This window comes from Stegodyphus dumicola, chromosome 4 (assembly GCF_044657685.1).
Source record: "Stegodyphus dumicola isolate Sdum_Otavi_A_Nest chromosome 4, ASM4465768v1".
NCBI lineage: Eukaryota > Metazoa > Arthropoda > Arachnida > Araneae > Eresidae > Stegodyphus > Stegodyphus dumicola.
Genome location: NC_140771.1, coordinates 205,784,891 through 205,811,495, shown reverse-complemented (window position 1 = coordinate 205,811,495; position 26,605 = coordinate 205,784,891). Strand labels below are relative to the sequence as shown.

Here is a 26,605-nt window from a genome sequence, read left to right as displayed (position 1 = left end):
GCCAATGTTTTAACTATTTTGCGATATTTCTGTTGAACTGAATTTTATGTTTAAGTGCGAAGAACATGATATTTAATAAATAAATGTAACACACAAAATGTTAAAAAAAAACCTTTAGACGTAATTTAAAATCTGAAACATTTCAGTTTTTTTTTTCGAGGGGGGGGGGTATTTTTTATAATTTTTTATACACAGTACAACACTAAAGCAAAAAGCGGATAGGAAAGCGATTAATGATTAATAGGCTGCTTGGTCAATGGCACTAAATCATACTGCAATAAAGTAATGGGAACGCGTAGAAATACCCAAGGAGAAATAAAATCTGCTGGCAATAAGATTTTTAAGCGAACTGCCCATGATTATTAGTAGTAGTTGAGATAAGCAAGCAAATTTATGGCAGAGTGGCATGTGAAACATCCGTCCTATGTAGAGAGATTACGCAGCAAAGACTGCTTATACCAACACACAGTTACTTTTCGGATTATGTGACAGAAATGTTTACATTAAAGGAATCAAATTTCAGATACGCAACGAGCAGAGATCAGATGATGAATAACATTTCAGAATTAAAAGATTATGTTAGCAAAGTTACTGCTTTGCTATTTTTAGAATAAAGAGGGGAGCAAAAGGGCTATACTTAATTTATTATTAGAAAGGTAGATATTTTATATTTTTCATTTTATATATATATATATATATATACATAAACAATTTATTGAAATCCATATTTGTGCAGTAGCTTTAAAATTAATAATCAAAGACGGTGTTTCAAGTTATCAAATGATGAGCAAGAAGATGTGATTTTGTGCGAAGTGCCACTAAACTATACAAGCTGCTATCACTCCTCTAATAATGAATTTTTCTTTGTTGAAATGTCCCTGCTTGAAAGTGCCAATAATCCAAAAAAATACACACATATACAAAGTGCGCGGAACAATAGCACCGACAGCAAAATGGTGTTATAGTATTTGAAGGTTTTATTCACAAGAGTAGGTACGAATAATTTAAATGTGCGTAATTTGAAACGCATAAACATCGTACAAATCAAAAGCAAAACATTCTAACCGATTTTTGTTTACACAAGGCTCTATGACTTCGTACATGTTTTCCTCTAAATACTGTTCTTTTATGCCGTTTGTAGCTTAGTTTCTTTATTTCTAATAATGTTTACTGTTTCGTATCTCCATATATTATTTTTGTTTTGAATATTGATTTAAGTAACCAAATGAAGTTATTATTCTAGATAAAATTGTTTGATGATACAGGTAAGTTATAACAAGAACACACCGAAGAACAGTGGTCAAACACTACAGCAGCAAGAAAATGTATGCAACTTACTTGCTTGTTATTGCTATAGTATGTTTAACATACACATAAGTTGTTAATAGTATTTTTTCTGATAATTATAATACAGCCTCTGTGTTTCATTAATTTCCCTTTAAATAACCAGGATTTTTACTTAATTATAAACAACGTTCCCGATATTATCACAGTAAATGGAATGTTAACTATAGTTTTACCCACATACGAAAGAAGAACGGTTATAACCTCTAAATTAATGATTGATCTACTTTCCATAAGAAATATATAGGTATATAAGGCAACAAATATGTCAACTAAAAATTTCACGCACTTTATATGCGTGAGTATCATGAGGTTTTACAGCTTAACTGGCAATAAATTCAAGACTGCGGTAATAAATTTAATTTTAATGTTAATTTTTCCCATTTCCTGCTTCAAAAGTTTTTTTTTTTTTTTTTTTTTTTTTTTTTTTTAACTCAATTACCAGCAGTTCACAAATAAACATAAATGAGTATTAAGAATTCCTTTGTTTTATTGGTTAAGGAGATTTAAAGTATTTTAAAGAAAGATGTTCTTTTCTAATGAAATTTTTTTTTCACTTTCTTTTGATATTTTACTTCCTTTTTTTTTAATTTAGATTTTTTAATCAATCTTTTCATACTTAATTATAATTTTAATTATTTTCAACAGAACGTTTTTGTTTGCAAAATTGCGTTCACTAATTAATTTCATTTGTTTTCTTATTCCGTTTTCTAAATTGGAATATTACTTTATGAAAGATTTGCTTTACTTTTATTATTTGTTGTGGTTTCTGCATTCGTAATTATGGCTTTATTTATAGGGTATCGAAATTTTTTATATCAAATAACAAAATGAAACAAATCTTATTTATTGCCTTTCTAATAGAATTATTCCCCACAGCTATAAATATTCATCATAAAGACGTTGGTTTTAAAGTAAAATAAAGATGCACTGACGGATATAAGTTATTTTGTAATCGAAAACTGCACTTGTGATATTTAAATTTTACTAATTTGTTAGTATTAAATTGATTGTTTCCACGCAATTGCTCAATCCAGAGATCTGTACAAATCTTACGGCAAGCGAACATGTGTCAAATTGAGAAGGAAATGGTATGTGATTCTGAGTGGATGTTTGGGCGCGGGTACTTTTTGAAGTGCATCATGTCCTAGAAGTGAACGCTTGGCACTGCCACAGTTGATAAACGTTGAAAGTTAGCTGTGTTTCTTTCTGTCTGAACCAATTAATGTTGTAACTTCACATGAAATTGCTAGAGTTTTAATCCAGCCAATACCTTACAGACAAAGAATAGACGTTCTTTGTTACGGATTTCCAGTGAGTAGCAATCAACAAGAAGTGAATAACTTTTTTTGTATTATTTTTTTAACCTTTACATTTTGAATTATCTTGCATCCACAATAAGTATTAAAAAGTGGCGATAATTCGGCAACACATAGAGGTAACTTCTAAAGGTTTGTTTGCAGTTAGGTACAGAAAGTTTAACTAACTAGCTGGACGTCTTTAGTTGTTATTCACCCATTAAATGTTTTTCTCATAATGGAAAATTTGCTTTTTTTCTAATTAAAAATTAAAATTTTTAGGTGTTCTGTCTTATTGATTCTGATATTTCTATAATTCCTGCATTCTCTTTAGAAGATGCAAATTAGTATACAATGTACAAAAAAGAAACTGGTAAAGAGACTAATTAATCGTTTTACTGTTAGAGCGGTCAGGGCTTAAATTAAGGCGGAACCGATCGGAGCTCGAACTTTTTAGATTTAAGTAAAATTTTAAATTAAGTCGTACTTCAATACAAGATAAGCCCCAATACTTTTATTTATTAGCCACCAATTTGCTCATTTTATTAATTTAATATATGATTTCTTAAATTTTTTTACGAATTATTTAATTTTGATTATTATCTTATGCATTTATCTTTATTTACCTCTCCTGGAGGTCTTCCACTTCTAATTTTAGAAATTAAGCCCTGAGCGATATTTTTGTTATTACAATATCGATGTTATTTTTTTCATAAAATAACAAGAGGAAATAAATCTAATTTATTATCCCGTAACAGAATTATTCCACACAGCTTTAAATATCCACCTGTCACGTCTTGATTTTAAGCTATTTAATTGTAATTTACTCATTGAAATAAATGAAATCAATTTTACTCATATTTGATTAAGACAGCAGTTGAATAGTCGTCTTTTAAGCATAAAGTGCAATTCTGTAATTGTAAATAGAAACTATATGCTGTCAGTTATGCAAACGGCAGGAAATTTTTATTTTGCTTATTCTATAGTTAGTGCAACCTCAAATTCGCTACATTGTCCTGTTGCATTACGTTTGTATTCTTAAAAAGTTATGCTTAAGTTGAGTAGCTAAGGAGTTCTGTCGACAAAAATTTCAGAAACAGGCGACAAGTGAGAGCAGGTCCGGATACCCGGGCGGCTTGTATAGTCGGGTACCGTCCAGATCCCGCAAATATCTAAAGCTAGACCCCGAAATCAAGACAGTACATAGCCATACAAGAGCAAAGTATCAGATTTTTCTGCATTCGGTCTCCTGGTTACGTTGCATGTTAACACACTGCTACACATACTCGTTACACTGTACATTTTATAATCATGGACCTTATAAGAGACAGACTAACCCAATGGGCGGGAGGCGCGTCACCGACATGTCGGCAAGAAAGAGTAGGGACGATCTGGTTTACTTTAACACTGAAACATATGGCATTTGTATCACATAACTCTTTTTAATTATTAAATGTGATATGTTGTATAGTGATGAGATTATGAAAACCACGGTTTTTTCCAAATAGGATTTAATATATCTCATTAAAGCACTTTTTACTGCATTTCGCGCATTTTTTTCACGCGTAATTCTTGTACAAACATCTTTACTTTGGTTAAACGGTGAAAACTCTAAGCACAAAATTTATGAACTTAATTTTGCGTACAAATAACGTAAAATTAAATAAGATTGATAGTACATGATGCTTTGAAATCAATAAGGTAAAATTAAACAAGATCTGATAATTTTTTTAATTTAATGACCATTTTCAAAACTATAATAACATTACAAAACAATCATTTATTTGATTATATCATCATTAACTTATTAACATTAAAGTGGAATATTTATTTTAGTAATTTATAAAATTCGGAGCATAAAATTTTCTGAGCGTAATGAAGGGAAAAAAAAGGTAAAGTAAAATCTAGAAGCACTCAGATTTTATATTACCGCCAAAAGGTACCGTTTTTTTAACGTTTTGTGTGTTACCTATATTTATTGAATATCATGTTCTTCGCCCGTAAATCACATACATTTGAAAACAGCGTATCTTTAGAATTTCCGCACTGGAGATGAAAACTGTTATTTTCCGTACAATGCTCGCTCTGAACTCGTTGAGTTTGTTAATAAAAAATTCGTTAAAGTTTTACAAAATAGGAAATAGATTAAAACAAATTCGAAATTCGGCCCATGTTCGGGTGGAGCATTACATTAGTCAAAATTTGATGGCTCCAGATACTGTCGTTTTTGTCACAGTGTGAGAAACATACATGTATTCATGCAGATTATTCATTATTTATTTTTTTAAATATAATACAGGGCGATAATATTTTGTAACAACAATTTGCAAGAAGACACGGACATTTATAGTAAAACAGCGCAAAATGCCGCTTCGAAACTAACAGCCTTTCTAGGCTACCGCCCCTTTGGGCTAATAAATTAAATTAACAGTAAATAAAAAAATATTATAGTATTTTTACTTATTTACACTTTTTACTTATTTATTAAATAGTATTTTTACTTATTTACACCAATAAAAAGCACAAAAACTGCAAGAGAAAATTGCTTGTTTGAAATTTTCTATTAGTTCAGATTTAAAATAATTTTTTCTAAAAGTAGTAGTTACAAATTTCCTTACAGCATAGGAAAAGCTAAAAAAATATCCACGTTGACGTTGATAATCGTCAATAGATAACGACAAATCTGAAGCGATTTCATAACCCCTGGACGTTCAGACGTATGCACCTCTCGGATTACCAGGTGCTTAATGAGAACTATTTTTTTTTTCTCAGCGACAGAATGGACAGCAGACCTTTGGAAGAAAGGTGCAACGAAAACTCCCCTAGTGTGGTTTCCGGTCATAAGGGACTAATTATTCTCTTTCCAGGTTTTTAACAAAACGAGGAGAGAGCTTTGTGTAAAAAGCTTTTGATGCTGTAAACAAGTGAATGTCGACGCATTTTAGCGTCGTTAATTTCTTATTAAGTTTTCAAAATAAATATTTTAAAAGACAACCTGTCTTTTCCTGCACCCAACACGGGTGTTCTGAAGTTACACCCCCCCCTAATCTGACACATACAGGTATCAGTACTCTGACACATACGAGTCGGTCCATGGGGAGGGTCAGTTAACAATAGCTTCATACTCAAAGTGAGGGATTATATACTTAAGATGATAAATGTTTACTTACAAGTTAGGTATGTAATATCGTCAAGCACATTTCCAATTCTGGAGTATGTTTAAGCAGGGAAAATGAATTCTGTGTCTATCTCAAAAAAATCTATTATAATATATATTATATCAGGCATATCGCATCTATTTGAATGATGATGCAAACTTATTCTAAAAATAAATAAAACTACGAAAAGTATGGCGTTAAACAAAAGCAAAAAAAAGTATGGCGTCGAATTGACACCGCATCGAAATGACCTCGTGTCGAAGTGACCACGCGTCGAACCGTTGGCGTCGAAACATTGGCGTCGAACTGACCTGTACCGTTCGGAACATGTGGCCTTTACTGAAATGAAGTTTGGCTACCTCTGTTATATATCACTGATTTTTTATCCACTTTTTCTCACTTTAAACTCATCACACGTGATTTAACTGCGATGTTTTTTAAAAATAAAATGAGTTTAAAAAGAATTATTTCCTATTCCTATCCAGAGAGGCGAACAGCGTCAAGCATTTTCCGATTTTGTTTACAGGTCAGCGTAAAAAACTTCATCATCTCTTGGTTAGATACTACACTATTAAATTTAATTTATGCAGAGCTTTTGAGAAAATTCCAAATATAAACTTAATCCCATATTTTTTCTCTCAAAATTTAGAAATTTTTTGTATTGGATTTTTTTCTTCGAAGCATGCGTAATTCTAATAATTTAGATTTCTTTAAAAAGTAATCTCTGCTTGAAAAGTGTTTGAATTGTGTGATCTACTGGTTGTATGATCTACACATGTTTTCACTTTTTGAATATTCTAGAAAATTGGTGTCCAGTCTTTTCGAGCTTCTTAGCCAAAAACAGCTCTTCCAAACAGCCCTTCCGAATAATTGACAAAAGCTACGCTTTAGTATTTATTAACGACCATAATTTAACTAGTTAATATTTCAGTTTCATAAAGTTACATTTCCTTTCATATCAAAAAGATTTTATCAATAAAAAAATCGCAGCATTTTTAATGTGAACGCTGAATCTGGTTTGTGACATGCAGGATAGAAAAAAATACTACGGACGTCAAACGGTTATGATCGTCCCCCTCACCCCTAACTCTAGTGATCGAGAAAGTAGCCGCATACCCTGCATTCTTTCCATTTCAGCGAACCTCCTCCATTTGCTCATTTTCAGTTAGATGCTCTGGAGGTTGATTGGCGCACTCGATAACGATCTCGATTTTTCTCTCTCTTAAATTTAAAGTGAGCGAATAATTTATTCTTCTACTATTGGATGTTCAGAGACATTTGAAATATCAAAAACTAAGCATCCAGAGGCATATAATTCATAAATTGATTTACATTTTGATTCTTAATTACAGAGCTTCTTTTTGTGTTAGTGTCTCCTAGACTTTTCTGTTTTGGGTTTGAAAGTATTTGTCTGTAATTGATAAAAGTCATATAATGCTGACTGCAAACAGAAGAAATTAAATTTAACTTCTAATTAATGTGTATAAAATAATATCTTGTAAAAGGAGTTATCTTAAGATTTAAATATGAAAATTTTTAAGAGCTTTTAATTTCATGGTATTTATCAGCTTTAAGTTATAAAACTAATATTTTCGTAGACAGATTTTAATTTTTGAAAATAATTCTATAAAAAATAAAATTTGTTGAAAAAAGAAGGTTTATCATATTATAAAGAATTTAATCTTTAATACTTGATTTCACTAAATTTCGATTAAACGGTTTTATTAAAAGCTTAAAATTTCGAAATTAATTTTTATTTTATTCCTTAATGACTAGTAATTTCTTCTTACTTCTGTCATTCTTGAAAATCGTTGCACCTGTTTATAATATGCTAAAGAAAAAAAGAAAAGACTTGACAGCAGCTTTTAACATACTTTGTCGCATGCTTCACATAAGAAAAAAGTTACTACCAAAACGCATGGTTTAAAAAAGAGAGAGAAGCTCGAGACCAGAGAATATCTAAGAGAAGCTCAAAACTATTCTTTAAATATGTACAACTAACAAAAATCTATTTCAGTACACGATTTTTCACACTATATATCTAATAACAATTCTACGTTTCAAGTTCATGGTTGATTTGATACCTGTTGGAATAAGGTAGCAAAGATACTGAAACACAACTATGTTTTCTGAAATCGCAAATTTTTTTCTTAAAATTCATAAACTTACAACCAATAAGATAGTTTATTTTCGGTTTACATGTTTTTATTCAAACAAGGTACCAGAAAGACTTAAATGATTGCTGTTAAAAGGAGACTGCCCTAAATTCATTTCAGTTTATAATGCTTTCGTTCTTTGAACAATTTATTTGTTTCTTTTGGTCTTAAAAAAGGTTGATCGGTTAATTTTTGCAAACAGATATATTCAAAATTCGTCTAATCATTTATTATTTCCAAATTTAGCGTCACAATTTTTGTTCATTTTTCAGTTAAAAGTAGCGACTCACGTAATATCAACAGGATCTGATTTGATTTGCTTTAGTTTATTACGGCACAGCACACTAGGGCTATCCGCATGAGTGGCGGGATGCTTTCGTTTAGGTTTTTCTAAAGGAAACTGGCTCGTATGCACGTTACACGTCAGGAAAACCATGAAAACGTTTATGTAGCCAGCCCGTTCGCCTGGAATCGAACCCAGGTCGGAACGACCTGTGTTCAGCGATTTTACCGTTCGACCGCTGGTATACGAATAACAGGAACTGAGCAGCACGGGTTGGGCACAATAGTTCTAAAGTTAGTTGAGAATTTAAATTACAGTTTTAATTAAAACTGTTACATACGATATTACGTATGTGAATTTTTTCACATTAGTGAAAAGAAATTTCCCACGATTTTTACAAGAAACGACTTAAAAAAGGGGGGGAGGAGAAAGAAAGATAAAAATATCATTATAAACAATATTCTATTTTTGAACATTTAGAACACAATAATCACAGGAAATAATTTCTATAAAATGAATTTTGCTATCGAAATTGTAACTTACATGTGACATTTAGAGTTATGTTGTCCGTCATTATAAAGTTCTGAAACTTGGTGTTTTCTGCTCGACAAGTTATGATCTTCCCGTGATCGGATGCAAGAGGGAATAGGCTCAAGATACTAGAAGATGAATCGAAGTCAGAAGAATATCCGGACACATTGTAGAGACGGAAATTTTTCATCCACCATGTTATTTCTGCAGGTGGTTTAGAACCCCATGTTCGACAATAAACTTCCAACATAGTGCCTTCCCTGCAAGTGCCGTGATTGGGTGTGATTCGGACACCAAGAGGTTTTACTTTAAGATAAAAAAGAAAAATTCTGTAGAGTATACACCAGTAAGCTAGAAAATAGAGTGAAAATAAAATAGCTACAAAATATTTTTATGTTTTTAGCAATCAAAATTCCTAGAGAAAGGATACTAACACGACGATGTTTCAGTTTCTACAAAAGTTCTTTTAAACTATATATTCCAGCGGCATATGCGGTGCAGATGTACATTTATTTACATAGTTAATACATCGCTCGATAATAAGAATGATTAGGCCTACGCTTTCAGAATTATTAGGCGTAACTTTTTGAAGTTCTTAACTGCATTCTTTCTCCGCAAAAAATCGGAAATTATTCCAAAGAGTAAGATTACCTGAAGCACCATTAAACGGTTGGCTACATTAATTTATATCAAATATAGATACACAGTGGATGCTTCCTTTGACTTTGACCGAACAAATTAATTATTACTGCAGTGTCAATACCATATAATTTAAATAACAGTTGTTGTTATTCAACAGTGCAGTTAGACTTAAGTTATATAAAAGCAATGGAGTCTATATTTTTAGAAAAGTTTCTCAACATATTAAAAGTAACACATATTTTTTAATGCTTTTTTCATGCTGATTTCGAAAAGCATATCTGCGTTTACGCATCTTGTAAGACAAATTTTGTGTAATTTGTAAGACAAAGCAAACAAATTTTTGTAATAATTAATGTGATTAAAAAGTCATGTGAAGCTACAGAAACATCTACTAGGATAAAGAAGAGCATATTATATGACATAAGACTGTTAGTTAAAAAATGTTGTAAATGCTGAAAACATATAAATTTATATGCATGCTTATTGAATTATTGGAAATTTCAGATATATTATTTGATGTAGTAAAAATTTTCTTTCGTTGATTTAGGTCCATTTGTTCTTTCCTTTCCATTTATTTTTTGATTTAAAATGAAGTAACACATTTCTCAACTGAAAATGGATACAGAATCTATTCAAAACCTGTAAATTTTCTGAAGAAGAATGTTAAAAAATACCTGACACATACATAGCTCAAGGAAAGTAAATTTAGAAATCTTTAGAGTTAAGAGGGAAAGGGAAAATTTAAAAAGTATAATTTGAAAATTGCAACATACAGCAAAACCTCTCTAAAACGTCGATAAACGGTTCCAGGTAATTCTGATTTGTGGATGTTATAGAATAATGATCTTCAATACCACTGTACATTTATATTCTTAGCAAAATTAGTCTTTTTCATGGGTGGTCATCTCAGACAAGGTTTCACAGAATATATATTTTGGGATTTCAGCCTTTTGAAGCAAAGAGCGTAAACAAATATTATTATTGACTATCCTCTCTTTAAAACATCACATCAAGAAATGATCAAAATCACACAGAATATGATCGTCTTACAGAGGGTCTGCTGTACAGTATCACAGTATAAACAAGGATAATTGAAATACTAGAGGCACTAAGAGCTTTTATCTACTCAGGAAGTAAGAATATAACCAGTTTATAATAAAAGCATAAACGTACAACAATTTTTGCGTTAAGCAACCTACGAGACACTAACATACAGAACAGATCAAGCTGTACGGAAGTGATGAGGAAGGGATCTCCAGTTGAGTTGCGATCCTTCACCGCCAAGCATGTGATAGCGACCATCCAGAGACTCCGTTCCAGGCTCCGCATGACATAATCATTCCTTCGCCTGCCATTCGGAAGGGCTCGAAAAGTGGAGTCGACGATGTTGCCCTTGATAGCCCAGAGAACTTGCAGTGGGCCTGATTCCCCTATCGAACAGCAACAGAAATAAATAAATAAAAAGAAAAGCCTACAGTATTTATATTTTAGGTTATTCAAAATGAATCTGGGGTTTCAGAAATCATTACACATTCTACACTTGAAATTGGAATTGACTTTTTTAAAATTGCTCAAGAAAGCTCGCGAATTTTTTTTCCGGCATTTATTCTGCTTTCAGATGTTCAATATTATAGCTTTTTATTCCGCTGCCCAGATCTATACGAAAGTTGTTTCTTGCTATAATATGTTACCATTAATTGGTTTAAATGCTATCGATGACCTTGTGTTCTAGGTATGGGAGAATTGCAGGTAATATACAGGAAAAATCTTAACCATTCCCATAGCTTCAAAAAGCAAAATCGCAAACTGTTAAGTCAGAGTCTCGTGGTTAAGACAAGAACTTCTAGCCAGCATCGGCCCCAGATCCCATCGTTGATGAAATGCACATTAGCAGTAATACATGTATATTAATGAAAGTGAGACTTACTAACTAATATTACTTTCATTGCTTACCAATCTGGCTATATATAATAACCTTACGTGGAGTTGAGTGCCAAAAAATTCATGAAACTGTGACCTTTATTTTTATTTAATTATTTATTTATTTATTTTAAGTAACTGTATTAAGTACAACCAGATTACATGCGTGTAAAACACTAATCTACTGCAATGCAGAAATTTCTTGATTCGTAAACTGGATGCTGTAAACAAATGCAGGAATATTGAAAGTGAATTTTTTTATTTCCTTTTTATTACAGCATTTCTTTTCCATTTTTCTTTTAATTATTCATTTTCCCATACATTGTAGAGATGGATGCAAAGAGTCCAGCAGCTGTGATACTCCATAACTATAAATAGTACTTGTATCTTGAGGACAGAAGATATGTTTCTATAAATCATAATACAACGGAAAAAGAAATGAACGGAACCCTCATGAGAGTGTTAAGGGAAGATGTTCTACATAGTCACGATAAACACATAACCAGAGAGATAAATTGGTTCTGTTATTAATTTTGTGGCTTCTTAAGAGCTTAAATGAAGAAGAAATGGGAAAGAAAAAATCAGACACGTGAATCTTGTTTTGAAAATGAAAGCCGAATTTTGTTCGAAAGCTTTTGTAATGAACACTTCAAATTCATGAAAGCAAAGTGAATATATGCATTAAAAAGATGAAATACACCTAATAAAATCGCAGTTTTCCGAGTCAAAATATTTTTATATTTTTATAAGCCTATCCAATTATAATGACTGTCCAAATAACTATATAGTATTAACTCAACATAATTTTTCATATAACTACATGTGGAGTTTACGTTTTGTGAATTTATAAAGGATGTACACTTTTTCATTTCATACATTACTTTCGATAACATTACAAATAGCGTTTATGTATGAAATTAATTTTGACTATGTAGCTTATTAATTACTTATGTAGCTTATTAATTATTACTTATGTTACACTATGTAGCTTATCAATTACTATACAAATTATTGATATTGATAGGCCATTTATGAATTATGCAAATTTTACCTCCGGTCAGTTCGCAAGTTAGCTCCAAATCCGAGCCTTCTTTATAAGGTCCTGCTACATCAGTCAGCACCTTTTCTCTTTCGTATATAGTTAGCTTTGGTGTGGGTGCTAATGAAAGAAAGATTAACAGGAAAATAGTTGCAGTTTTATTACTTTGCAGCAACTTAAAGAAAATCCTAGCTAATAGTGGCATAGTATAAAAGAAAATAGCAAGGAAGTAACTTTTTAAAAATAATTTAGTATGCAAAAACCTTTAACATGAAATTGTAAATAAAGATATATCTTAAAAAAACCGAAGCATGTTGAAGCAAAACTTTTTCAGGACAGTAAAATTCTGCTTCTGATAAACTTTCAATTAATAAATGCACTATCTTACTAAATGAGAGCAGCGGGGAATATATTCATTACAGAAACATCTTTAAAGACAAAAGCGAAAAAGCTTTCCAAACTGAAAACAGATATTCAGGAAAGCGCATAATTTCTCAAAGGAAGTTTACTTGTATTTTCTTTAAATGCAAAATTATTTTGCGCTACTTAATTGCAAAATAAATTATTTATTCAGTAAAAAGAAACTCCAGTCCAGTGCATTAAGTAATTCAGCTACTATATTTTATGTCATATGAATATTATTGAGGGTGAAAAAATGATGAGCTTAGGATTCACCTCTTAAGTTTTACTTGAAAATGAAACAATATATATGTTAATCATCTGATGACCAACAGGAACAGATATCGTTTTCGGCGTATTTGTAATTTTTTTTTTTAATTGCAACTGTAATTTTCTTAAATTTCAACCACGAGGGGTGTTCCCCTCCCATACCGTCCTGCAAACAATAAAGGCACGGCAAAGGATCATTACGTCTCTGCCAGTACGTTGCTCCAAAATGACCTTTTTGGACGCGGTTGAAGACGGTCTAAATAAACTATATTATGTGTTTAAAAAATGTAAATGTATTTAGCAATATGCACCGAATCTCAGTTCGTTACTCCATTCCTTGATGGGTGACTGCTCAATCGAAATTTGGAGAAGAATCAGTCAGACATTGGAGAGATATCTTATGACTTCTGACCTTTTAATATACTTAACACATTAAAAATTAAGGAATTAATAAAAAGGATTATTACTTACCTAGTACTTTAAATTCCACGGTTGAAGTCCTTGTTAATGATTTGTACCAGTCTACTCTGCAAACATAAACGCCAGCATCCTCTCTAGATTCCACATCCACGTATAAGATGGCCGGTATGATGGAGACATTAAACCTAGATCTTAAGCCCAAATCGGACAGCTTACGATGTATTCCACTTTCAATAGATGGAGTTGCTCGGCCATCAACCATATAGAAAGGTTTCACTTCGTCATCCTTATACCAGAATGCAGCTAAAGAGCGATCATCATTTTCCACAGGTGTTAGTGCCGGACATGGAAGTGCTGCTGTAGTTTCCGGGCATGTTTCAACAAGCAAAACCTCTGTTACAAATAAAAGCACATTATAAGAAAAAAAAAGTGATTTATATACAGTCGTATCTCCTATCTACAGATTCGATATCCGCAGTTCACAACGGCCAAAAAAAGTCGGCTGATATTTCAAAATGCACTCCAGATGAAAAACAGCCGATTGCCAAATGTGAATCGCAGCCACTGAAACAAGCTAAGCATTATATTCCCACATAAATCACGACTACAAATTTGCTAGTTCATATAAATTTGCACTTTCTTAACGAATGTAGTTCAGCGGGAAAGAGATAAACATTGTCATCTTCGGATTCTGTCAAATTACAAGTCGTTCTTCATAATTGCACTTTTCTTAAATGATATATTTCCATGACACCGATAACAATTAAACTACAGATAAATGTGGTCAAAACAATTAACTCACCCCCCCCCTCACGTGTACAGGTTTTCTCAGATCCGCTTTTAACGGTCACCAGATATAAGCTCGCTGGATAAAGCGCGTACCACAAAAGCCCACAAAAATAACCCCACTGCGAAAATTGCCCATGTGAACAAATACGCACGCAGATAAAAGCCCACATCAGCAAAAGGCCACATGTTTTTATCATTACAAAATACATGTATATTTTTGGTTGTTATTATAATAAATAGAATATCTGAATCTGATTTTTACTGTCTCAAAATTATGTCTATTTATATATTTTTATTACTATTTGTTTATTATGGAAAACAAGGTTTTCTGCTTTCTGATTTAATGGCTATAATCTTCCAATGATTAATCTGAAAATTTGTTTATTTATTCTTATTTTATTTTTATTTATTTATTTATTTATGTTGTATGCCTGGAAATGAAAATTATCCCCTTGAAGTTCCTTAAGCGATTATTATATTTTCAACGATATTGTCTAAGCCTAATTATAGATAATGTTTCAATATTACAAAAAATGAGGAAGATGTTATTTTATCAAAGAATAGAATAAATTATTTTTAGTTATAAAATTAGTTTCTTCTATAAATTAAACTATTTCTGTCATTTAATTTAATAGCCTACTTTTAGACTTTAATAAAATAATAATAATAATTTTAATAACTACGTCCTATCATAAATTAAAGCTATTCTTGCACTCACTGATATTCGTTTATAATTAATAAACACATCTGATAATTTCACAATGATAATTTATACCCATGGTACCAAATGTTAAATGCTAAATTAAAATCCTAATTTTTAAACGTGCAGGAAATTTACTAAACAGGAACATTTCTCTAGTTTTAAAGAATACAACAGCTGTGCAATTTTCCTGAGACATCTGTGTTTTTAGACTACTGAAATATTTGGAAAGAAAAAAAAAAAAAAAAACTATGTAGAAATTCCTTTAAGCACGTTTATTTTTCAATACGTTAAATTTTTTATCAAATTTCATATATATTTCGTCTCTTTGTGTGTGTGATTATGGCAAAGCCTCGATTGCTATCTGCCTAAGGGGAGGGATGCCTTCGTGGAGGATTTTTCCTAAGAGAAACTGGCTCGTTTACACGTTACACATGAGGAAAACCACGAAAACGCCCATGCAGCCAGCCCGTTCGCGGGATTCGCACCTCGGACGGAACTACCAGTGTTCAGCGACTTTACCGCTCGGACGCTGGTGGGCCTTCGTCTCTTTGAAAGGTTGATATAGGACACTATTTTTTCAAGCATACTGTTCAGTTACATATATTGTTTCAATTTCTTCAAAAGCCAGTATGTAATTTCTTTAAATTTTGAATATCGTGAAAAGAGTAATATGAGTCAGAACTGTGAATATTTAATTCCGACGTTTATTTTCCTTTTAAAAATTATTAAAATTAGCAGCTACTCACATATAAACCGATAAAGCAAGGATAAAGATATATTATATTTAAAGTCAAATTTTAAACAAAGTTATGTCAGAAGAAACATACAAAGGTAATTATGATTTAAATTCTAAAGATTAGGTTAGGTTATATTAATTTAGACAAACGCATGAGGGTTATCTAGCTGACGAAAGGTAGGTTTTCGCGAAACTTTCTAAGGAAAACTGACTCACATTTGCTTTATACAAAGAGAAATCCTCAAACACTAAACATTCAGCCAGCCCGTTCATTCGGGCTCAAACCCAGGTGAAACTAATGGTATTCACCGCCCTTAACCATCACTGTGAGGCATAAAATTATAAGGAAATGAGTATTATAACCAAAACTACTATGAACAAAAGACTCACTTGGCCTTTTTAAATAGTTTTAATTAAGACAATTAAGATAAAACATTACAATTAATGTCGTTATAATTACACATTTAGGTTACAAAGTAAATCTCGGGAAACACCATCCTTAGTGTCTTGAGTCTAGTACATCGACTGAAGGCTAAAGTCTTTTTCTTGGCTGGTGTTTATTCCGGCGGCCGCTAGGTGGCGCTCGTTGGGGTTACAGTATGTATTTGGACTAAACTTCTGGGTCTGTTATAGTTACGGTAATTTCAGACAGTATGTAATACTGAATTATCCGGTTATATTTAAATGTCAAAACAAACATTTATTCGCATAGATATCATATAAGTAATTCGAAATATTAAAATCGTTATTTTTTATGCTTCAAAAACATAATAGTATAATATACTTATTACTACTTATTATTATTATTTTACAAAGATGAATGAGCATCTTATTAAAATTTAAAGGGTTAACACTTCAGGGCAAACAAGTAAATGTATTGACTGCTTACAAAAAAAAAAAAAAAAAAAAAAAAAAAAAAATTATTGCTTTCAAGAAAAAGACAGAATTTTGGACAGTTTGTGTGCACTTCAACAACTTTGATTTCTGCCGAACAATAAAAGACTTTTCAGATGCAGGATTCAAAATATGGGAGACAATTATTCAAGGAATTATTCAGCACCTTGAGTGAAGCTTTAAATCGGTATTTTCCAAATGAACAACAGGTTAAATATCAAAATGCACTGCAGATTAAAAACTCATTCTCAATGTACAACCTTCGACCATGTGAGCAGAATAGGAAACTTTTATTTAAATGATACCATGCTTCACAGTTGCAAAAAACGTTCAATTAATGCCGTTAGTAGAATTCTGGTGCAGTTTAAAAGCTGAATATCTGAACTTGTCAAAATGGCCATGAAAGCTCTTTTATTAATTGCAACTACATGAAACGGGGTTCGTGATCTGGTGCTTAGGCGTTCAAACTGAGCCTCTTTCCAATAGCATGAAATGGGATTCTCAGCTTATGTATCGACCAAAAGCAAGTACCGCAACAGACCTGATGGCGGACCTGACACGAGAATTCAGTTTTCTAAATAAAACTTAGTATTAAGTATATCTGCGATATTAAAAAGCCGTATCGCTTATTATTTAAATTGAATACGTTATTTTAAGAACTTTTGGCTTAATTTTGAAATTACTTTTTGAAGTAAAGAGTATTATTTGAAATAACTTTAATTTTTGTTGAAAGTAATCCGTTTACAGAATGTTCTAATAAAACCATACGATTGAAGCAAAGCAGGGGTTCCACAGTAAAAGTTAACATTAAAAAGAGTTCCACTTATGAGAAAGATAAAGAAATGCTGGTCTAGAGTCTGTGTTACGGGATCTAAGGAGGGTCCGAGACACTTAGCCGAAAACCACTTAGCCGACGGGATACTTAACCGACACCAGTTAGCCGACAGGACATTTAGCTGACACGGACACTTAGCCTACAGGACATTTAGCCGACAAGGACACTTAGCCGACAGGACATTTAGCCGACACCGACAGTTAGCCGACAGGATATTTAGCGGACACGGACAGTTAGCCGACAGGACATTTAGCCGACAAGGACAGTTAGCCGACAGGACATTTAGCAGACACGGACAGTTAGCCGACAGGACATTTAGCCGAAACAGAGAGTTAGCTGTCAGGACATTTAGAGCTACGGGACACTTACCTGTCAAGACATTTAGTCAACAGGTTACTAAGCCGACAATGACGTTTAACTGACACGTACCCAAAAATTATTTAAACTATGAATTACAAAATTTTTCGACTACTTCACAAGTTTAATATATAAGTCATTTTTTCACCTATCAGTAAAATTTATTTTTCGATTCTTAAAGATCTCATATGTGCTATTAATTATTGTGTTAATTTAGCATTGTTTGATATGTATCGTGCTGTTTGGTGTACATTGGCCAAATTGAAAAAGCGCTGAAATTTCTCGAAAATGAATAAAACAAAACCTTAAAGAATATTTTACTTCTAAATTAAACATTAGGCTTTAGTTTAGGGCTATAAACATTCACCTAAGTAAGCATTTTAAGCAAGAGGCGTGGTTAATAAAATGTTACAGAATTTTTATCTCAAGAATGTCATGAACTGCAAATTATAGAGGTCACAAATAAATTATACCTTTTCTTTGCTTAAAAATTCTTTTTTTTAATTGTTTTTAATAACAAAATAAAATATATTTGCTAAACTAACCCTCACCACTATATGTTTCCATAAAAAGTATAATTCAAGGATAACAATAATTTTTCAAGCGTAATTCTTGTATAAATTTCTTTACTTTAGTAAAACGCTAAAAATTCTAAACGCAAAACTTATGAACTTATTTTTGTGTACAACTAAAATAAAATTAAATAATACTGATAGCATATGATGCTTTGAAACAAATAAGGTAAAATGAAACAAGATCTGATAATTTTCTTTGATTTTATGAGCATTTTCAGGCAGTAGTTTTTAAAATTATTATAACATAACAAGACGATCATTTATTTGATTATATGATCATTAATTATTAACATTACAAGATGATTATTTATTTTAGCAATTCATAATATTCGGAGCATAAACGATTTTGAGTGTAATGAGGAAAAAAAAAGATAAACTCTGGAAGCACTCAGCAATATAATTTTATATTACCCCCAAAGGAGCGTTTTTGTAACGTTTTGCGTGTTACCTTTATTTATTAAATATCATGTTCTTCGCAAATAAACCACATAAAATTCAATTCAAGAACAATATCACAAAATATTTGAAAATGACATATCTTTAGAATTTCCGCGTTGGAGATAAAAATGTTATTTTCTGTACAGGGTTCCCGTTGCTTGCTTTGAACTCGTTGAGTTTGTTAATCAAAACTTCGTTAAAGTTACAAAATATGAAATGGATTAAAACAAATTCGAAATTAGGCCTTGCAAGTGCCCATGTGCGGGTGGAGGATTACGTTATTCAAAATTTTATGGTTCTAAATTCTGTTGTTTTTTTCACAGTGCGAGAGAAACATACGTGCATTCATGCAGATTCTTCATTATTTAATTTCTTTAAATATAATACAGGGCGCTAATATTTGGTGGCAAAAGTTTGCAAAGTGAAACGGGCATTTATAGTGAAACAAAGCAAAATGCCGTTTCGAAACTGATAGCTTTTCTGAGCTGCCGCCTCTTCGGGCTGATAAAATAAATTAACAATAAATAAGAAAACTTATGCAGAACTAGACATAAATTTAAAAAAAATAATCACTATAAAATACTAGCACAATTAATTATTACAGTCAAATACAATTTTTAACTTTATAATAAATGCATAAAAATTATTAAAGTGTTAAAAGTGTTAATCACTATAATGTATTATGAAATATTATTGAAATAAAACTTCTTTGTAGAATATTATGCTTTAATATTCAGATATAATTTTAAAAAAGCAGTACAAATAAGAATTTTAAGCAAAAACTTTCAAAAATTCCTTTTATCAATTTTAGTATTTTTTACTTATTTATACCAATAAAAACATAAAAATTGTAAGAGAAAATTTTTTGCTTGAATTTTTCTATTAGTTCAGATTTAAAATATTACTTTTAAAAGAAGGAGATACAAATTCCCTTACAGCATAGGAAAAGCTACAAAAATATCCAGACCTGAAAGCATGCAACAGCTTTATAATTATTTAGAACATCAATTATGCTAGATAAACATGCTAAATTTTTAAAAATCAATCTCAGTTTCAAAAATAAAAATATCCAAAAATTCTAATTTGTGAAATGAGGTGCTATCACCAGCTTTTTCTTGAAAATTATACGCATACTCCTCCGGATATGGGCAAGGTGACAATCGGCAATAAGCCAAGACAAGGGAGAAAACCCATTTGGGTTGGTCTATTTCTTATAAGGTCCATGGATACATATCAAACAATGCTAAATTAACACAATAATTAAAAGTATATATGAGATCTTTAAGAATCGAAAAATGAATTTTACTGATAGTGAAAAAATAACTTAAATATTGAACTTATGGAGCAGTCGAGAAATTTTGTAATTGATAGTAAGTATGAATAATTATTGGGTACGTGTCAGCTAAACGTTACTGTCGGCTTTGTGTCCTGTGAATTAAATGAGTTGACAATTAAGTGTCCCGTAGCTAAATGTCTTGACGGCTAACTCTCTGTTTCAGCAAAATGTTCTGTCTGCTAAATGTCCTGTCGGCTAACTGTCCGTGTCGGCTAAATGTCCTGTCGGCTAACTGTCCGTGTCGGCTAAATGTCCTGTCGGCTAAGTGTCCGTGTCGGCTAAATGACCTGTCGGTTAAGTGTCCGTGTCGGCTAAGTGTCCGTGTCGGCTAACTGTCCGTGTCGGTTAAATGTCCTGTCGGCTAAATGTCCTGTCGGCTAAATGTCCTGTCGGCTAAGTGTCCCTGTCGGCTAACTGTCCATGTCGGCTAAGTGTCCCTGTCGGCTAAATGTCTTGTCGGCTAACTTGTGTCGGTTAAGTGTCCTGTCGGCTAAGTGTCCGCGACCGATCTAAGGATATCCTTATGACATACTTCATGAGTATGTCACTGGCATCAGTGATCTCTAGTCACTTTATATGCGTAAGATAGATGCTCATGGAATTAAAATCTGGGCACACCATAAATAAGCCCTTTCCATGTATAAAATTTTTACCCATCGTGATACGTATGTAAAGCTTACCAAAAATAGCAAAATTTAATTATATACCTACTATACTTATTTAAGTTCATTATAAGATTAAAAAAAATATGAGTTTATAATTTTTACTTATTTTTATTACTTTTTACGTATTTATTTGAGTTCACGTATTAGTCACTTTGGTTTCAAAGAGAAATGAAAGTCATTCGTGTGTATGGAGAAAAGTTTGCATAATTTAAGCTCTTCAGGCTGAGGCTTTCGAAACATCATGTTTTGTAATAACAAATACGTATGTAAAGTTTAAGTAAGCAGTGCACAGTTTTAATTATATACCATGAACACGTTGTAAGGTGACAACTTAATGAGATCAGATGAAATTGGTCTTCTGTGGAAATCTGTGTCGCGACGTTTGTTTATATTTTCAGAAATACTGCTCTTATAGAATAAAATTCCTCAACATTTTCTTATTTCAGTCTCAATGCCCTTTTTTTTTAAATATTGGCTAGTGCAAATATTACTTAAAATATATCATTTGCGAAAAAAATGGAAACGAGCGAGTAAATGTCTTTTCGTGTCGGATATTTAAATCGTACATAAAAATCTAAGGAATGCAGTAATATATTGTGTGGTCCTAAGTATGTATACAGCTCAGTTTGAATATTGCTACGAAAAGCCCAGCTGCAGTAAGATAGATTCCCCGCAAAGCGGGTTAAGGTTGCTAGGAAGTAGCAGGGAAAGACAGGATTGCAGATTTGGCGCGAAATCGCCCATTTGGGGACAAACTTGACGATATGCTATAGTCGGAGAGAGAACATTCTGGAACGCATTCTTAGCGGTTCCCTCGAGAATGTTCCCGAAGGTAGGTTAAAAGTTACATATACCTGCCTGTGCGCGGGTTATCTTGAATTCAGTAATGTAGTAGTAGTGTTTTGAGTTCAGAGATTAGCTTGAGAGAGATTGACCGAGTCGGAAGCTGTACTTTAGAGCTTTGACGTAAAGCTGTCTTCACCGTTGTAGCCTGAAGGCTGTGTTGCTGATTGTTTCAACATGTTTATCGTAGTTTTTCGATGACTGCAAACGTGTCTTTGGAACTGTCCTGTGTAATACTGATGAATAAATAGTGTTTTGATTCTTTATCAAGTGTTATAATGAATTACTCCAAATCCACGAACACGTAGAACGCAACAATATTTAAAAATTAGTTATTTATTACGTGACTTAAGTATGCATAATTTAAGTTGATATGCTTGGATGTAAATATATTTTTTAACGATTCTGCATGTAATTTTTAAACACACACAAATACATTAAACTTGTATCTAAATAAATGAAGTAAAAAATTTGCTATCACTTACCATTTTGTTTTCCGTAATGTAAACATAAGATGATTATGAAACTCTTAATGCTTGCCCATTTAGCACACAGTAAAGTATACTTCCATAACACTAGGAGAGAGGGAAAAAATGGTTATAAGTTATATTGCGAATACACAATTAATATAATTATTCCAATTAATATAATTAATTTTTCGATATTATAGAGTACAGTAATATTCTAACTAACTGGAATAACTAATAATTCTATTAGACCACGCGCAGATGTTCAGAATTAACCAGAACAGTTTAGGATCCGGGATTAAAAAGTGTACGAGATTTAAAAAAAAAAAAAAAAAAAAAAAAAAAAGGAAAAAAAAGAAAAAAAAAGAAAAAAGACTGTCCATCTAATTAATCAGTTTCTCAACTAAATTCATCACTTTTAATGAAAGAATTTTTCAACAATGAACTACATTTGCTTTCTCTAAAGAAGTAGATTCTAGTTGTCAGCAGTAAAGGAACTTCTTGAAAATTAATTTCTTTAATTCATGCAGTGATTTCTGTGAACATAGGAACAGAGTTTCGTAAAGTTCTGTGAACGTACGAACAGAGTTTAATAGAAACCACTGTGTGAATTTTAGATATTAATACAGTGTTTCCTATGAAGAAGGTTTATAAGAAAAATATTATCTAATGATAAATATGCAATAAAGTGGAATCGCAATTATTACAGCAATGATTAAAGAGTTAAAAATAACAGAATATCTTTTATTTCCATTAAATAGGATGCAGAAAAACACTGCGGCAAGATATTACTAAAACCTTAAATAAACCGACGTATATCCGCGAAACTGAATATGCCCATGCGCAAAAGCATCGTGGGTATCAGCTTAGCTTGAGTAAAACAGCAGTAAACATATATTTCATTTATGTACGCGTAATTATGCTAAATATGCGTCTTCTTATATGTAAGAAAACACGAAAGTATTCCTTATTATTTTTAGAAGATATTGTTAAGTTGATTAACGCTTCAAGTTCTTAAGATGAATTTTTAATTTTTTCTAATTTTTTCTTAGTCAAAAAGAATCATTCTTCAAGAGGGTTCATTTTTTTGTTATTCATTGTCATTTTGTAACCTCACGGCTCAACTAGCGCCACCTAGTGGCTGCCGGGACAAAACACCAGCCAACAAAGACTATAGCAGTCAATCGATGTACGGGAATCATGGACTGAGCATGATGTTCCTCGAGATTTACTTTGTAACTTAAATGTGTAATTATAACGCCTTTAATTGTAATGTTTTATCTTAATTGTGTTTTGTTAATTAAAACTATTTAAAGGGAGTCTTTTGTTTAAGGTAGTTTTGGTTATAGTTGGCGCTCAACGTGGGGCCAACTATAACCAAAATTACCTTAAACAAAAGACTGGTCAAAATACATGAAGCTGATCAAGATAAAACAGCTTTCATTTGCTTATTTGGGGCATATAAATATTTGCGCATGCTTTTCGGATTACGAAATGCGCCCGCAACTTTTCAACGCCTGATTGACAAATTTAAAGCAGGCCTAAAGGATGTGTTTGCTTTGTCTTATTTAGATGATGCATTATTTTATCAGGAAATTTTGATCAGCATGTAAGAGAATTACGAACTGTTTTCGAAAGACTTTCTTTGTTTAAACTCCAGGCTAACAGAGAAAAATGTCATTTTGCATGTGACCAAGTTAAATATTTAGGTCAGGGGATAACCAGGAAGGGAATTGAAATGGACCCTGAAAAAGTATCCTCTATTCAGGGAATCCCCGTGCCAGCCAATGAAAAGAAGTTCAGTCCTTCCTGCAAACTTGCTCATGATTCAGAAGATATGTTCCAAACTTTGCGACCATTGCAAGACCACTTAGTAATCTTACCAAAAAGGGTGTACAATGGTTTTGGGGTCCTGAACAGAAAGAAGCTTTTGAAAAAAAGATTAATAACACCTCCTGTGTTAAAACAACTAGATGGATTGAAACCGTTTCGTATCCGCACAGATGCTAGCAGTTACGCTCTAGGAGCAGTCCTTATTCAAGGAGAAGGCTCAGAAGAACATGTTATTGAGTATGCCAGTCGTCTGCTTCCGCCGGCAAAATGAAATTATTCCACTACTGAACGTGAGGCACTTGCAGTAGTTTGGGCTCTGGAGAAATTTCGAGGTTACGTCGAAACCCAAGAAATAATTATAGCATCTGACCACAAGCCATTAAAATGGCTTATGAGCATAAAGTCACCATCAGGTCATTTGGCAAGATAGGCTCTTCAGATTCAGTCCTATTATCCGAAAATTGAGTATACTCATGGTAAAGCTAATGTGCTTGCAGACATGTTGTCTAGACCCTCGAATGTAATTGAAGATGTCTCCTGTGACTTATTTGCAATATCAGCCGATTTTCAAGTAAGAAAGTCCAAAGAAATTCGAGAGAGCAGCTGAAGGACGAAGAATTAAAAAAAAAATAATTGAATGCTTCGAAAGCACTTCAAAAAGATGAAAACTTCGCAAACTGGACTAGCAGAGGTTATCTTATGAGTCGAGGTGTTCTGTATTGTTACTCACCAGAAGTAGAAACAGAAGAAACCCAAATCATAGTCCCTATCCAGGAAAGAGAAAGAGTGCTACAAGAACACCATGATTCTCCAACGGCTGCACACTATGGGGCTGAAGAAACTTACAATAAAGTTGTCTGTAGGTACTATTTTCCAGGGATGCGCAAATACATTTCTGAATATGTTAAGAATTGTCCGGAATGTAACCATTACAAACCGACTAATCAGAAGCCAGCCGGTTTTCCTAGAACTCCAGTTTACGCCCAAAGATTCGAAACTCTAGCTGTACATTTTTTTGGACCTCTTCCATAAACCTCATCTGGTAAGAAATGTTTTCTTATCGTAGAAGATACCAGTACAAAATGGATAGTACAAAATGGGTACCAGTACAAAAATGGGTACCCAGTACAAAATGGGTTTCTTCTGTTTCTACTTCTGGTGAGTAACAATACAGAACACCTCGACTCATAAGATAACCTCTGCTAGTCCAGTTTGCGAAGTTTTCATCTTTTTGAAGTGCTTTCGAAGCAGTCAATTATTTTTTTAATTCTTCGTCCTTCAGCTGTTCTCTCGAATTTCTTTGGACTTTCTTACTTGAAAATCGGCTGATATTGCAAATAAGTCACAGGAGACATCTTCAATTACATTCGAGGGTCTAGACAACATGTCTGCAAGCACATTAGCTTTACCCTTAAAGAAGCAACAGCTGTCAACTGCGCCGAAACGTTAGTCGAAGAAGTTTTTCTACGATATGGACTTCCACGTAGATTGATAAGTGATAATGGGCCGCAATTCATAAGTGTCGTTATGCAACAAATTTGCAATTTTCTTGAAATTAAGCAAGATCTTATTCCTGTGTATCATCCCCAAGCAAACCCATCGGAAGGTAAGCATAGGGATCTAAAACCTCGACTTGTTATACTGGTCGGTGATGAACACATTTCCTGGGAAGAAAAACTGCCACTGATTCGTTTTTCCATGAACACTACCAAGTGTGAAACTACTAATCACACAGCAGCTTTCTTGCAGTTTGGCAGAGGATTAAGAACAGCAGATGATGTTACCCACGACTCAATCTCAAACGATTTGCCCGTTTAACTGCAGAGATTAAAGATCATGTCGAACAGAAGCAAGACAAGAAAAAATATATTATGAACGTCGACGGCAAAAGGTTTCTTACGAACCATGTGATAAAGTATGGGTGACGTTACATCCTATTTACAGATCACAGAATAGAAAGTACCAAAAATTCATGCCTAGACGTGATGGACCTTATTTAGTGGTAACCAATCGTTCACCCACTACGTATGATATTGCGGATCCTGCCAAGTTAGATGAAGTCCTTGGGACTTAACGACAGCTCAGCCTTACGCGCTTATGAACTGCCTGTTTCAAGAGATAGTAGGGCGGTAGCATCTTTTCGGAGACGAGGCAGACCAAAGAAACATGTTTCTGGCTCTTCGCCGAGACGTCGAACGAGCCAGAGGGGGGAGTCTGTAACCCACCTAGCGCCACCTAGCGGCTTCTGGGATAAAACAATGAGCGCCACCTAGCGGCTGCTGGGATAAAACACCGGCCAACAAAGATTATAGCAATCAGTCGATATACGGGAATCATGGACTGAGCATGGTGTTCCCCGAGATTTACTTTGTAACTTAAATGTTTAATTATAAAGCCCTTAACTGTAATGTTTAATTTTAATTGTGTTTGGTTAATTAAAACGATTTAAAAAGGCCAAGTGAGTATTTTGTTTATGGTAGTTTTGGTTATAATTTGAAATATTCATTCAATTTCTGCTAGCAAATGAGAAATGTACGGTATGGTTTTAATTAATATTGTCAAATTAGAAAATGTCTGTTCTGCTGTAGTGTTTTTTATTTTAAAAGCTATATCCCAAAAAAATCATTATAATTCTTGATTCTTTTAATGCTTTTAGTCGTCAAAAGATTCCAAT

The 26,605-nt window shown here is 32.7% G+C and overlaps 1 protein-coding gene across 1 annotated transcript in view; it reads right to left on the bottom strand.

The window, feature by feature from the left end:
* The window catches only part of LOC118202034 (neural cell adhesion molecule 2-like), an 83,700-nt gene extending 59,921 nt beyond the window's left edge, over positions 1 to 23,779 (bottom strand). The window contains exons 1-6 of the mRNA XM_085814406.1: positions 23,725 to 23,779; positions 22,117 to 22,206; positions 13,512 to 13,853; positions 12,384 to 12,491; positions 10,627 to 10,842; positions 8,783 to 9,076 (exon numbers count right to left, since the gene is read on the bottom strand). Coding sequence (XP_085670532.1) covers positions 8,783 to 9,076; positions 10,627 to 10,842; positions 12,384 to 12,491; positions 13,512 to 13,853; positions 22,117 to 22,206; positions 23,725 to 23,779 — 1,105 coding nt within the window. The remainder of the gene's footprint in view (positions 1 to 8,782; positions 9,077 to 10,626; positions 10,843 to 12,383; positions 12,492 to 13,511; positions 13,854 to 22,116; positions 22,207 to 23,724) is intronic.
* Positions 23,780 to 26,605: the final 2,826 nt, after the last annotated feature.